Here is a 12037-nt window from a genome sequence, read left to right on the forward strand (position 1 = left end):
TGTGTCTTTAATGTCCATCGTTGTTTGTTTTATATATATATTTACAATTAGTGCTATTGTTTGAAAAGAAATGTCAAGTGGTCTGTGTCCAGCAGTATAAGGGAGGCGATGCAATCAGAATTTTTCCTGACCATTGGATGATTTCACACTGACGGTTCATCTTTGAAGCAAAGGGGGATCTGGTGAGCCGGCATTGAACGGACCCTCCACGCCTACGCTTTTCCTTGAAACACAAGCCTCCTTCACACAGAGATCCTGGAGCATGTCCGCCTGTGTTTTTTATCCAGATCCCAGTGAAACATTTCTGATTTTAAAGGTAGTGTGAAAGTGGCTTGAGTTATTGCCTCCGAAGGCAGAAAAATTGCAGGCTAGACGTTGTTGGTGCTCTTTATACAGGAAAAAAGCTGGAAAATGCTGGATTTTAAAGGTAGTGTGAAATTGGCTTAAAATACTACCTCCGAAGGCGGAAAATTCTGGGTTTTACATTGAAAAAAGGCAGGAAAATTCCATGAAGGGGATTCAGATTCTACCTCCGAAGAATCGTGTTGGTGGAATTTATTCAGAACGAGGCAAAAAAAACTTTATCACAACATTCCATGCTGTTACTGTTTATCCAGAAGAGTGCCACAGGGGAATAAAGGTAGACACATACTGGCTTTGACAGGCTGTGTTAAAGAGGCTTGAGATACTTGCTCCAAAATCTCTGGGTCTACTTATTGTCCCATTGCAGTGAAACTAAATATGTCATCAGCATGTACCGTATATAACATGAGGCTTCAAACCTGTGAAAGTGTAAAATAATAATAATAATACAACATAGTAATACTGCTACTACTAATAATAATAATAATTTTTAAAAGTGCAAAAATGGCTTAAGCTACTACCTACGAAGGCAGAAAATTGCATTGTACCCACATTCCCTTTCGGTTCCATTTATAAACATATATAACGATATGGCGGAAAAAAGCAGAAAATTCCAGCAATGTAAAAGGGGGTTAAGATACTATCTCAAAGGTTTCAGGGTTAGGAGGTAACCAGGCGGGGGTATGGGTCCCCTTTTCTCCAAAGCGTCACAGTAACAGAGGTGCCTCCTGGGTTCCCACTCCAAAACCACTTTTCTTTCTTAGGTTTCTTCTGTTTCTCTCTTCGTTACTTTTCTTTGTTGTCGACAAACAAATCCATGTCTCTGTCTCCTGCCTATTCTTTTCTTTCCTTCTCCTTCCAAGAGTCTGCCAATGCTTCACACGCCCCCCCCCCCCCAAAATGCCCTCCTCCCCTTCTTACTCCCCCTCTTTGTTCCTTACTCACGTGAATTATTTCAATGAACTACTTTTCAGTTCTCTTTTGAGTTCCACATGACTGTTGAATCTGTTCCGTTGCTGTTTGTATATTATTCTTATTCTCTTTTGATTTCTTAAGTTTCATCTTTATTATATTTTAGGACCCAGGGATCATCCTGATATTGTTGATTCATTTATGCAACTCCAAGCTCAGGTGTGTTTTTGGTTACTTATTTCACTCACTTTGAGTTTCTCTCTTCCTTTTCCTAATTCCTCTCTTTCTCTCTGTCCTCTTTCTCTCATCTTGGTTAACGGACATTAAAATGTCCCGTTGCGTATCGTGAGGCTTGGGATGACTTCTCTCCTCAAACGCTCAGCATTCTAAGAGTCACCTTGCCACATAAATGCATTAATTGTGGCCATTGCAGCAATGAATTGCGCGTGTCTGTTAGTCTACATGGGTACAAACATTCACTTGCCACGTGGCAAGTAGTGCTTTGAGATTCTCTCGCCAAATGGATAATTTAGTCGCATTTGGCGACTGGTGAGTATCAATTTCAGACCCTGTTTGTACTGTGTTTTTAGTAAGAAACATAGTATTTCATAAATTAAAAAAAAAAACATACAGTGATGATGTAGTTACACTGATTGGAATGAAATAAAACAGTATTTAGAATTTTTTTTGCTTCATTTCAATGGACATTGTGCTGTTCTTTCTGGTGTGCATACCTTGGCCACCTGGTGGCAGTACAATACAGACACACAGATACATGAGGATATGTCTATGCTCCTCAGTTAAGTCACAGTAATATTAGTTATTTTTGCAGTGGATAAAGAATATATGCCTGTGAGCAATGTTTTATTATGTGTTCAAATATCCGTTGCTTGAAGGGATAAAACACTGCAACACTGATGCTGTTTGTTACCCGGTCTATGGTGTTTCCCATTAGGTGATAGAATTAAGCTAGCAGACTTTAAGGGAAAGCTATGCGGTTGTTTTAAATATATGTGTAGTTCTGTTTGTTTTACTTTTAGTTTGACAATAAACTTGAAGTGAGTTGAGTTGGATTCGCTGCCACCATAGAGTGCGCATATCTCAAGTTTGCGCTCGCAAGTCAAAGCAAAAAAATCATCTGACACCGGCTCATATCTTCAAAATCTTCTCAGTCAGGTCACTGGTATCTCCAGGCGCCACTGTACGATTAATCCGTTCCACCTCCCCCAAAATACACCACTGTATTGTATAAAAACATAAAAGAGAATGTAAAGAAATCAAGTGTTTTTTTTTGTTTTGTTTTGTTCTTAATATATATATATACAAAGGGTAATGACTCGACAATGCTGTACTATTTTTGTGTTGGGCGTGTGCTTTTTAAGGGGTGTGGCCTCGTGTTAGGAGCTGAAGTCGGGTTGGCGTGAGCTGTAGCCCACAGCAGCTCCTAGCGAGTGTTCTTATTTTCTATTTGTGTTTGACAGTTTGTCTTGGTTAATAAATGGCTGAGAGTGGTCTCCTTGCCCACATGCGAGGGCATTACAGTACTGTAATTGCAAAAATAAATTCGGAGGGCACTTATAGAAAAAGAACAAATATTTTCTTATGGTCATTTTAGAGTCTTCAATGAAACAAACGTGCATGTTGTTAGGATGCGCGAGGAAGCCGGAGTCCCTGGAGAAAACCCACGCAAGCATTGGAAAATATGCAAACACAATACAGGAAGGCCTTTAACACATTTTAAGATTTAAAGTTCGAGAAAATGCGACAGATTTTGTAACTTGTTGGTCGCCAAGGTGACTGCTTAGTCTCTGAGCGCCATCCTCCTTATTTCATTCCAGTCCACAGCCAATCAGAGCCCCAAAAGAATTAATAATCAACTCTAATATTAATCACTTCAGACAAATTGGCTGATGGCTTGGCTGTTTTAATCAAATAATTATTTTTGTTTTGTTGTTTTCATTCCGCTCCCTTTTGTTTTCTATCTTTGGATAGATCTGACCTCCATCTTTCTCCTTCTCTCCTATCCCACTCTCCTCTCCTCCATCCTGAATGAGTTGTTTATGAGATGAGTTGTATTTCTCTTTATCTGCACATTGATTACATGCACACTTTTGTTGCATATTCAACCAAAAACACAAAAAGTAGCATTTTCAAGTATCAGACAAAAACCACCATTACTTTAAGTTTTTACTTAAGTTTCCAGTTATTATTTCAGACGTTTGGTTTTAATTTGTTTGTTATACCTGCTGAGTTGTGCATCGGAGCTTCTCTCTACGAGTTTTTGGATAGTCAAGCAACTACCATTGCCTGGTAGGCAGATCTGTTCTCAGTCCAATGTTGCTCTCAGATCCGACTACCAGGCAGATAGGATAGGAAGTACTTTTTCACTGCAAGGACTCAACAAACCCACGTAACACCTTTTGTCTACCTCTTAGGCCCTCAAACGGAAGCCCGATTTGTACCTGTCTGAGAGTCTCGATGTAAAAGCTGTGTACCACTGTGGTAAGTTTGCACCTCAACAGCACGTTTCCACTAAGCCGCGCAGGTCGGACCTTAGTTTTCAGAAGTTTACAGTTTGGGTACAGTAGGGTGGTTTTACTCTTAATATTGTACCTTTGTTCTTCCATCTCTGGCCAGTGACATAGTGACAGGCAGAACAGTTATAGTATATGGTTTTCCATAAAAAGGGGGAACGTAGCTAAATTTAACTTATGTATCTGTTTGCAGTCATGCGACCGAAGAAGTCATTGCATGCACACACTAAGTCAATTTGTGAATGGATTAAGACTAGGTATAATTATTTTATTATTTATTACATTAAATATGTAACTTTTTATATCAGAAATGCACAACGTTATTCTCATAAGAGTGCTGGTCTTGAAACTATACAAGTTTTTTCCCAAATAAATAGTACTTTTTATCTCAAATATACAACTTTATTCTATTACGGCTAATCTTCATCTTTGTCTGGAAAATCAATGTATTTTTGTCATGAAATTACACGAACCTTGAGCAAAAACACCATACGAAATTATCTCAAATATACAGTGGGTAAGGAAAGTTTGTGGGTGTGTTTTTCAGCTGGGAAAAAATGAACTTAAGGGAAAAAATGAACTTAAATGATTTTAACAAATGGCTGCAAAATAACAAAGAGTGAAAAATTTAAGGGGGTCTGAAAACTTTCCGTACCCACCGTACCAGTTTTTTTCTCATTATATTACAATTTTAGTTGATTGAAGACTCTAAATTGCCCGTAGGTGTGAATGCGAGTGTGAATGGTTGTTTGTTTATGTGTGCCCTGCGATTGGCTGGCAACCAGTTCAGGGTGTACCCCGCCTCCTGCCCGAAGATAGCTGGGATAGGCTCCATCACTCCCGCGACCCTAGTGAGGATACGCGGCTCAGAAAATGGATGGATGGATTACAATTTTAATCTTGAAAATATTGAATTATCTCGAGAATATAAAACTGTTGTAAAATTACAACTTAAATATTGAAAAAAATATATATCTCTTATTCCCTAGCCATTCCCAAGCCAGCTGGGATACAAAGTCTCTCCAGTGCGTCCTGGTTGTCCCCTGGTCTCAGGGTTTGCCCTGGGTGACCCTACCAGGGGCTTTATGCCCCCGGCACCTTAGCTCATTCTACAACCCCATTTCCAATGAAGTTGGGACGCTGTGTTAAACATAAATATAAACAGAATACAATCATTTTCAAATCATTTTCAACCTATATTTAATTGAATACACTACAAAGACAAGATATTTAATGTTCAAACTGATCAACTTTGTTTTTAGCAAATAATCATTAACTTGGAATTTTATGGCTGCAACACGTTCCAAAATAGCTTGGACAGGTGGCAAAAAAGACTGAGAAAGTTGAGGAATGCTCATCAAACACCTGTTTGGAACATCCCACAGGTGAACAGGCTTATTGGGAACAGGTGGGTGCCATGATTGGGTATAAAAGGAGCTTCCCTGAATTGCTCAGTCATTCACAAGTAAAGATGGGGCGAAGTTCACGTCTTTGTGAACAAGTGCGTGAGAAAATAATCAAACAGTTTAAGGACAAAGTACCTCAACGTACAATTGCAAGGTATTTAGGGATTTCATCATCTATGGTCCATAATATCATCAAAAGATTCAGAGAATCTGGAGAAATCACTGCATGTAAGCGGCAAGGCCGAAAACCACATTGAATGCCCGTGACCTTCGATCCCTCAGGCGGCACTGCATCAAAAACCGACATCAATGTGTAAAGGATATCACCACATGGGCTCAGGAACACTTCAGAAAACCAATGTCAGTAAATAAAGTTCGGTGCTCCATCCGTAAGTGCAACTTGAAACTCTACTATACAAAGCAAAAGCCATTTATCAACAACACCCAGAAACGCCGGCAGCTTCTCTGGGCCGGAGCTCATCTAAGATGGACTGATGCAAAGTGGAAAAGTGTTCTGTGGTCCGACGAGTCCACATTTCAAATTGTTTTTGGAAATTGTGGGCGCCCCTGCTTATTTCAGCAAGACATAGCCAAACCACATTCTGCACGTGTTACAACAGTGTGGCTTCGTAGTAAAAGAATGCAGGTACTAAACTGACCTGCCTACAGTCCAGACCTGTCTCCCCTTGAAAATGTATGGCGCATTATGAAGCGTAAAATACGACAACGGAGACCCCGGACTGTTGAGCAGCTAAAGCTGTACATCGAGGAAGAATGGGAAAGAATTCCACTGACAAAGCTTCAACAATTAGTTTCCTCAGTTCCCAAAGGTTTATTGAAGGTTGTTAAAAGAAAAGGTGACGTAACACAGTGGTAAACGTGACCCTGTCCCAGCTTTTTTGGAACGTGTTGCAGCCATAAAATTCTAAGTTAGTGATTATTTGCTAAAAACAATAAAGTTTATCACTTTGAACATGACATATATTGTCTTTATGGTGTATTCAATTAACTATAGGTTGAACATGATTTGCAAATCAATCTGTTTTTATTTATGTTTAACGCAACGTCCCAACTTCATCGGAATTGGGGTTGTAGATCATTGGGATAAACAAACGCCTCCACCATGATAAGGTGATGACTCAAGGAGGGAATAATTACCCCTTCTTATGTAAAACAGTTCTCAAGCATCTCATGACCATCCCTGAATTGTTTGGCGGAAACAAGTTTTTATTAACACAAATACCTGCTTTAAACTCTTACCTGTCACTACAAAGTATAAACAACATGATTGTGACTGTACTGTTTCTGTCCCACTTGCAGGGCTTCTATCGCTCAAGTTTCCCGAGGCTCCGACCGTCAAGTCGACATGTCTCTTCTTTGTGAGTGCGAACTTCGCAAGTGTGTATGCAAAATGATGGAGATGGAAATGTTTCTGATGGTCCTGTCTGTGGTCTTTTCTGTTTCAGACGGAGCTGTTGCCCCGCTGTTCAGAAATGTCTCCAGTGTCCAGGCTGCTGCAGGAGGATGGCAAGCTGCTGATCCAGGCACTTCTGGAGGTCAGGAGCGCGCCTAATGTTCCACATTGTGCAAATTCCACCTATACAGTGAACCCTAACTATGTGTGGGGATTGGGGACATGACCTGCCATGAACAGCAAAAATTTCCAAATAGTAGACGTAAAAATGTTTATACAGTATTTTCCTATAGTTGTAGTTTAAACTGGGATAGGTAAGGGCCTCGGACAAAACGGACAGATCGGCCAGGTCATTCACAGACAAGATTAGAAATGTGGTTAAAATGGTTGTCATAATTTTATGCAAAACTTGCCCTTTTATGCAGAAATAGGTCATATTTCATGAGAATAAAGTAGTTAATTTACAAGGCAAAAAGGCTTAAATTTGAAAAAATAAATTTTTTGAAAATAAAGTGCGAATTTTACGCAAAAAAAGATGTACATTTTTGGAAATTATTTTGTGAGGGGAAAAAAGGCAGTTGCCAAAGATGCCGTTTTATCTGAAAATTCTTCTAATTTAATGAGAAACTGTTAGAATTTATACTTAATTATTTTACAATAATAATAGGGACCTCGAATGGCAAGGGATTACTGTCTTTTATTAAATTTTTTTCCTCGCTCTTCCAGGGTATTGGTGGCGGGGCCTCTCGGAACCTGATGGACCAGTTTGCGGAGGTGCTGTTCAGCCTGAACAAACACTGCTTCTCGGTGCTCGCCATGTGGCTAAGGGTGGTGCTGCAGCCCCCGGGGTTCCCGTCGTCACGGGTCACATCATCGCAGAAAGACAACTTCTCTCAGCAGATACTCAGGTAGCACCGGAGGCAATTTATACATCATAAGCTTAATTAATACAGTAAAACCATTTGAAGTCCAATGCATTCCCATACTGATTGACTTCCGAGCAATGTAAAAAGTGAATTCATTTGTTCCACACTCAAAATATCACCTGTTAACCACTTTACAATTCAAGGGTTAGGGTTTCAGTTAGGATTTCAAAGTAGAGTGTCAAGTCAGGGTTATGGTTTCAAAGGTTGTTGTTGTTTGTTGATTTCAAAGTAGAGTTAAACTATATAAATTTCTGTGAAGATGTGTGTGTACCAATAAAGATATTTCGCATGTTCAATAACAAGCCGTGGTTTACTGCCAAACTTCAGCAACTTTGCCAGGCTAAAGAGGACACCTATCAAAGTGGGGATACAGCACTGTATAATTGCTCTAGGAACCAGTTGACTAAAGAAATTAACATCGCAAAGAGAAATTATGCAGGAAAGCTGGAAAAACAGTTTACTGCTAACGACGTTAAATCAGTCTGGCGTGGATTACAATCGCTAACCAATTATAAACAACCCCCCCCCCCCCCCCAGCAGAGAACAATAAAGGACTAGCTGATGACTTGAACACCTTTTACTGCAGATTTGTAAACGACACTTTCACACCCCACACCCACCCAGCTGCACCACCAACCACCTCTGACTCTCCGTTCTGCGTTGACCATCCACGAACAGGATGTGAGACATATCTCAAATCAACAAAAGATCAACAAAGCGGCAGGCCCAGACCTTTTGTCCTCATCCTACCACAAAGGCAGCACCGACCAACTCGCTCTAGTCTTCACAGTGATCTTCAGTAGATCTCTTGAACTGTGTGAAGTACCATCCTGTTTCAAACGCTCCACCATCATCCCTGTCCCCACCAGCACTGGGGCACCCCAAGGAGGTCTCCTCTCTCCGCTGCTCTTCTCTCTCTACACAAACGACTGCACCTCAATGCACCCAGCTGTCAAACTCCTGAAGTTTGCAGACAACACCCTAGTCCTCGGCCTCATCTAAGACTGTGACGAGTCTGCATATCAAGAGGAAATGGAGCGGTTGGAGCTGTGATGCGGCAGACACGACCTGGAGCTCAACACGCTCAAGACTGTAGAGATGATTGTGGACTTCACACAGCTGCCCCTCGTGCTCTCCAACTGCCCTGTGTCAACTGTCGAGACCTTCAAGTTCCTGGGAATTACAGTCTCTCAGGACCTGAAGTGGGAGACCAACATCAACTCCATCCTCAAAAAGGCCCACCAGAGGATGTACTTCCTGCGGCTTCTGAGGAAGCACGGCCTGCCACAGGAGCTGTTGAGACAGTTCTACACAGGAGTCATCGAATTAGTTCTGTGTTCATCCATCAAAGTCTGGTTTGGTGCGGCCACAAAAAAGGAAAAACTCCGACTGCAACGGACAATCAAACTTGCTGAAAAAATTGTCGGTACCCCCCTACCACCCTAGAGAACTTCCACGCTGCCAGAACTAAGACAAGAGCATGCAAAATCCTCTTGGACCCACCACATCCTGGTCACCACCCCTTCCAGCTCCTTCCCTTAGGTAGGCGCCATCGAACATTGCAAACTAAAATTAACAGATATCCCAACAGCTTCTTCCCTCTTGCCATTAACTTATTAAACAGTTAACTTACAATTCCATTGTAACATGCTGCTGATTTTGTCTTGAGATTCTTGTCACATCTCTGTCGGGCCAATTATACATTATTCCTGCACTCACTGTAGTAGTCTCGCCACTCTGCACTACTTGCATATCTGTTGTTGACCCATACTGGCCACTCATGCGCTTGAATAGTATCTGCACCATTTGCACAATTGACACTGTTCGAGATTATCACACTACCTGTCACTTTAAACTGCTTAAATTTCTTGAAGTATTTTCTGTCAAATGGCTGGCTGTTGTCGTAATAGAGGGGCTCTAACTCCCGGAGACAAATTCATTGTGTGTTTTTGACATACATGGCAAATTAAGATGATTCCGATTCAAATCAGGTTTAGGATTTCAAATTATCATTCGAAGTCATGTTAGGGTTTCAATTTATGTGTACAAGTCAGAGTTTAATAGTCGGGTTTAAAGTCAGGGTTAAGGTTTCAAAAATATGTTTTTAAATAGGATTAGTTTTTCAAGTTAGGTTTTTAAAGTAGGGTTTTAAGTTGGGGTTTCAAACTTTGGTCAGGTTTTCAAAGTAGGGGTTTAAGGGATGTTGGGGTTTCAAATGATGTTTTCAAGTTAGGGTTTGGGTGTCAAGGTAGGGTTTCAAGTCAGGGTTAAGGTTTCAAAGTAGGGTTGTAAATTAAGGTTAGGGTTTGAAAGAAGGGTTTCAGGTCAGGGTTATGGTTTCAAAGTAGGGTTTGAAGCTGCGGTAATGTTTCAAATTAGGGTTAGAAAGTAGAGTTTAAAGTCAGAGTTAGGGTTTCAAAAAAAGTGTTTCAAGTCAAAGTTACGGTTTGAAATTAGGCTTTGAAGTAAGAGTTATGGTTTCAAGTTAGGTTTTAAAGTCAGATTTATGTTTTCAAATAAGGGTTTGAAAGTCGGGTTTCTAGTCATGGTTTGGGTTTCAAATCAGGGTTATTGTTTCAAGTTAGAGTTTCAAGTCAGTGTCAAGTCAGTTACTGTTTCAAATGAAGGTTTGAAAGTAGGGTTTCAAATCAGTGATACCGTTTCAAATTATTGTTTGAAAGTAGGGTCTCAAGTCAGGGCTTGGACGAGTTATGGTTTCAAAGTTTGATGTACTGCCACAGGCATGTCGCTAGCCACGACATCCACGATCAAGAAGCTGAGCTGCACAGTGTTTGATTACAGACTAGCTACGTGGCTAGAACGTGAGAGGCAGTTACACTTCATGTTTCTAATAACTGTGCCATGCCAAATGTCCCATAGCAAAAACTCTGCCACAAAGTCTTGCCGCCCACAGGACTGGAGTGGAACAGCACATTGCACAGCATCTATTGACACAGAACAGTTCCATTGTAAGCTTGAAATTTCTTCTTTGTGTTTTTCCATTAGAGAGCGAGTTAACAAGCGGCGGGTGAAAGAAATCGTCAAGGAGTTCACGCTGCTGTGCCGAGGCCTGCACGGCACAGAGTACGCCGCAGAGTACTGAGTACCGACGCCGGGGAAAAACAAAACAAAACCTTGACGGACGACACAGCCGACAAGGAACACTGGATGGCGGGACAAGATGTGGAACCCCATTTAAAGGACAAACACCCTTGTGGCTTTTAGGGAGGCTCTTTTTTTCGTCCTCCTTCAGCTTCCCAGCATGCTGCCTCATGTGTCCCCCCTAAGGTCCTTTCACAGCAAGATCCCTCAAAATTGGCCACAATTGCTGTTTTGGGGGAGGGGCTGGGGGTGTGGGGTGTCTCGTTCGGCCAGCTCTCGATCTTCCTGTGGTTTCCTGGTGATTACCCATATGAAATGAAAATGGTATTGTAACGTAGCTACTAGACGTTCAGGATGACATATAAATATACGCATATTATATATATATATATATATATATATATATATATATATATATATATATATATATATATATATATCTCAAGAGAGGGAGTCGTGCTGCTACTTGGGAGAACGTGGTGTAAATGTCATAGGGTGGGGGAATTGTGGACATTATCCCACCCTGTGAGATCTGGTTTTGCCAAATGATCAAGTTTTGTGAGTATGCTACACACGCCTTCCTGAACGCGTGGGAAACAAGCGGACGAGAAGGGAACTCTGGGAAAAGCAAGGCAGGTCCAGGGGTGGGGAACCTGCGGTCCAAGGGCCTTATAAGGACCACGAGAGCCCACCGTAGTAATTCTAGAAAAACCTTAATCAGGATGAATCATTATTCGTTATTTCTTCACTTAGTACAACAGGGTGTCCCGAAAGTTTGGCCAAAGGGGGGGAAAGAAAAGAAAAAAAAAATCCACATTTTCATGGAGGATGGACAAGTGGTTATCATGACACAGTTCAGACGTTCGCGGCTCAAATGTGGGCTCGAACCTTCCTGTGTGGCGTTGTCTACTAATTTCTTCCCATAATCTAAAAACATGCATGTTAGGTTCATTGAAGACTCTAATTTGTCCAAAGTTGTGAATGTTTTGTTGTCTGTGTGTGTGATTTGCTGATAACCAGTCCATGGTGGACCCCATTTCTTTCACCAAAAGTCAACTTTAATAATAATGCATACCCCTTATATAGCGCTTTTCAAAGCACACATTATTAATTCACTCCATAGTCACACCCCAGTGGTGGTAAGGGGGCAGTCTGATAGAAGCTGCCATTCTGCGTTTACGCCCCCTCCGACCACCAACAAACATCCAACCACGTTCCAACTGGTCATAAAAATTATAAAAAATGTGCAAATTATTAGTCATTTTTGCAGTGTATTTTGACTGTGTGTGTTGATAGCTGCATCTTTAGCCACTCATCCAGCACACTTATATTGGACCTACATCTTTCACTCCCCTCCCCCAAAAAGACACTTCTTCAAGC

The 12037-nt window shown here is 41.2% G+C and overlaps 1 protein-coding gene across 3 annotated transcripts in view; it reads left to right on the plus strand.

Annotated features, from left to right (window-relative positions):
• Positions 1 to 11094, plus strand: part of LOC133406562 (importin-13-like) — a 49202-nt gene extending 38108 nt beyond the window's left edge. For 2 of the 3 annotated variants that reach the window (XM_061684239.1, XM_061684238.1), the window contains exons 18-23: positions 1442 to 1494; positions 3711 to 3777; positions 6536 to 6594; positions 6682 to 6771; positions 7356 to 7537; positions 10562 to 11094. In XM_061684239.1, coding sequence (XP_061540223.1) covers positions 1442 to 1494; positions 3711 to 3777; positions 6536 to 6594; positions 6682 to 6771; positions 7356 to 7537; positions 10562 to 10658 — 548 coding nt within the window. In that variant the 3' untranslated portion in view covers positions 10659 to 11094. Of the gene's footprint in view, positions 1 to 1441; positions 1495 to 3710; positions 3778 to 6535; positions 6595 to 6681; positions 6772 to 7355; positions 7538 to 10561 lie in introns of those variants that run through there. The other variant, XM_061684240.1, reaches the window with a different exon arrangement.
• The last annotated feature ends 943 nt before the right edge of the window (positions 11095 to 12037 follow it).

The sequence above is a fragment of the Phycodurus eques genome, chromosome 8 (genome assembly GCF_024500275.1).
Source record: "Phycodurus eques isolate BA_2022a chromosome 8, UOR_Pequ_1.1, whole genome shotgun sequence".
Taxonomy (NCBI): Eukaryota; Metazoa; Chordata; class Actinopteri; order Syngnathiformes; family Syngnathidae; genus Phycodurus; species Phycodurus eques.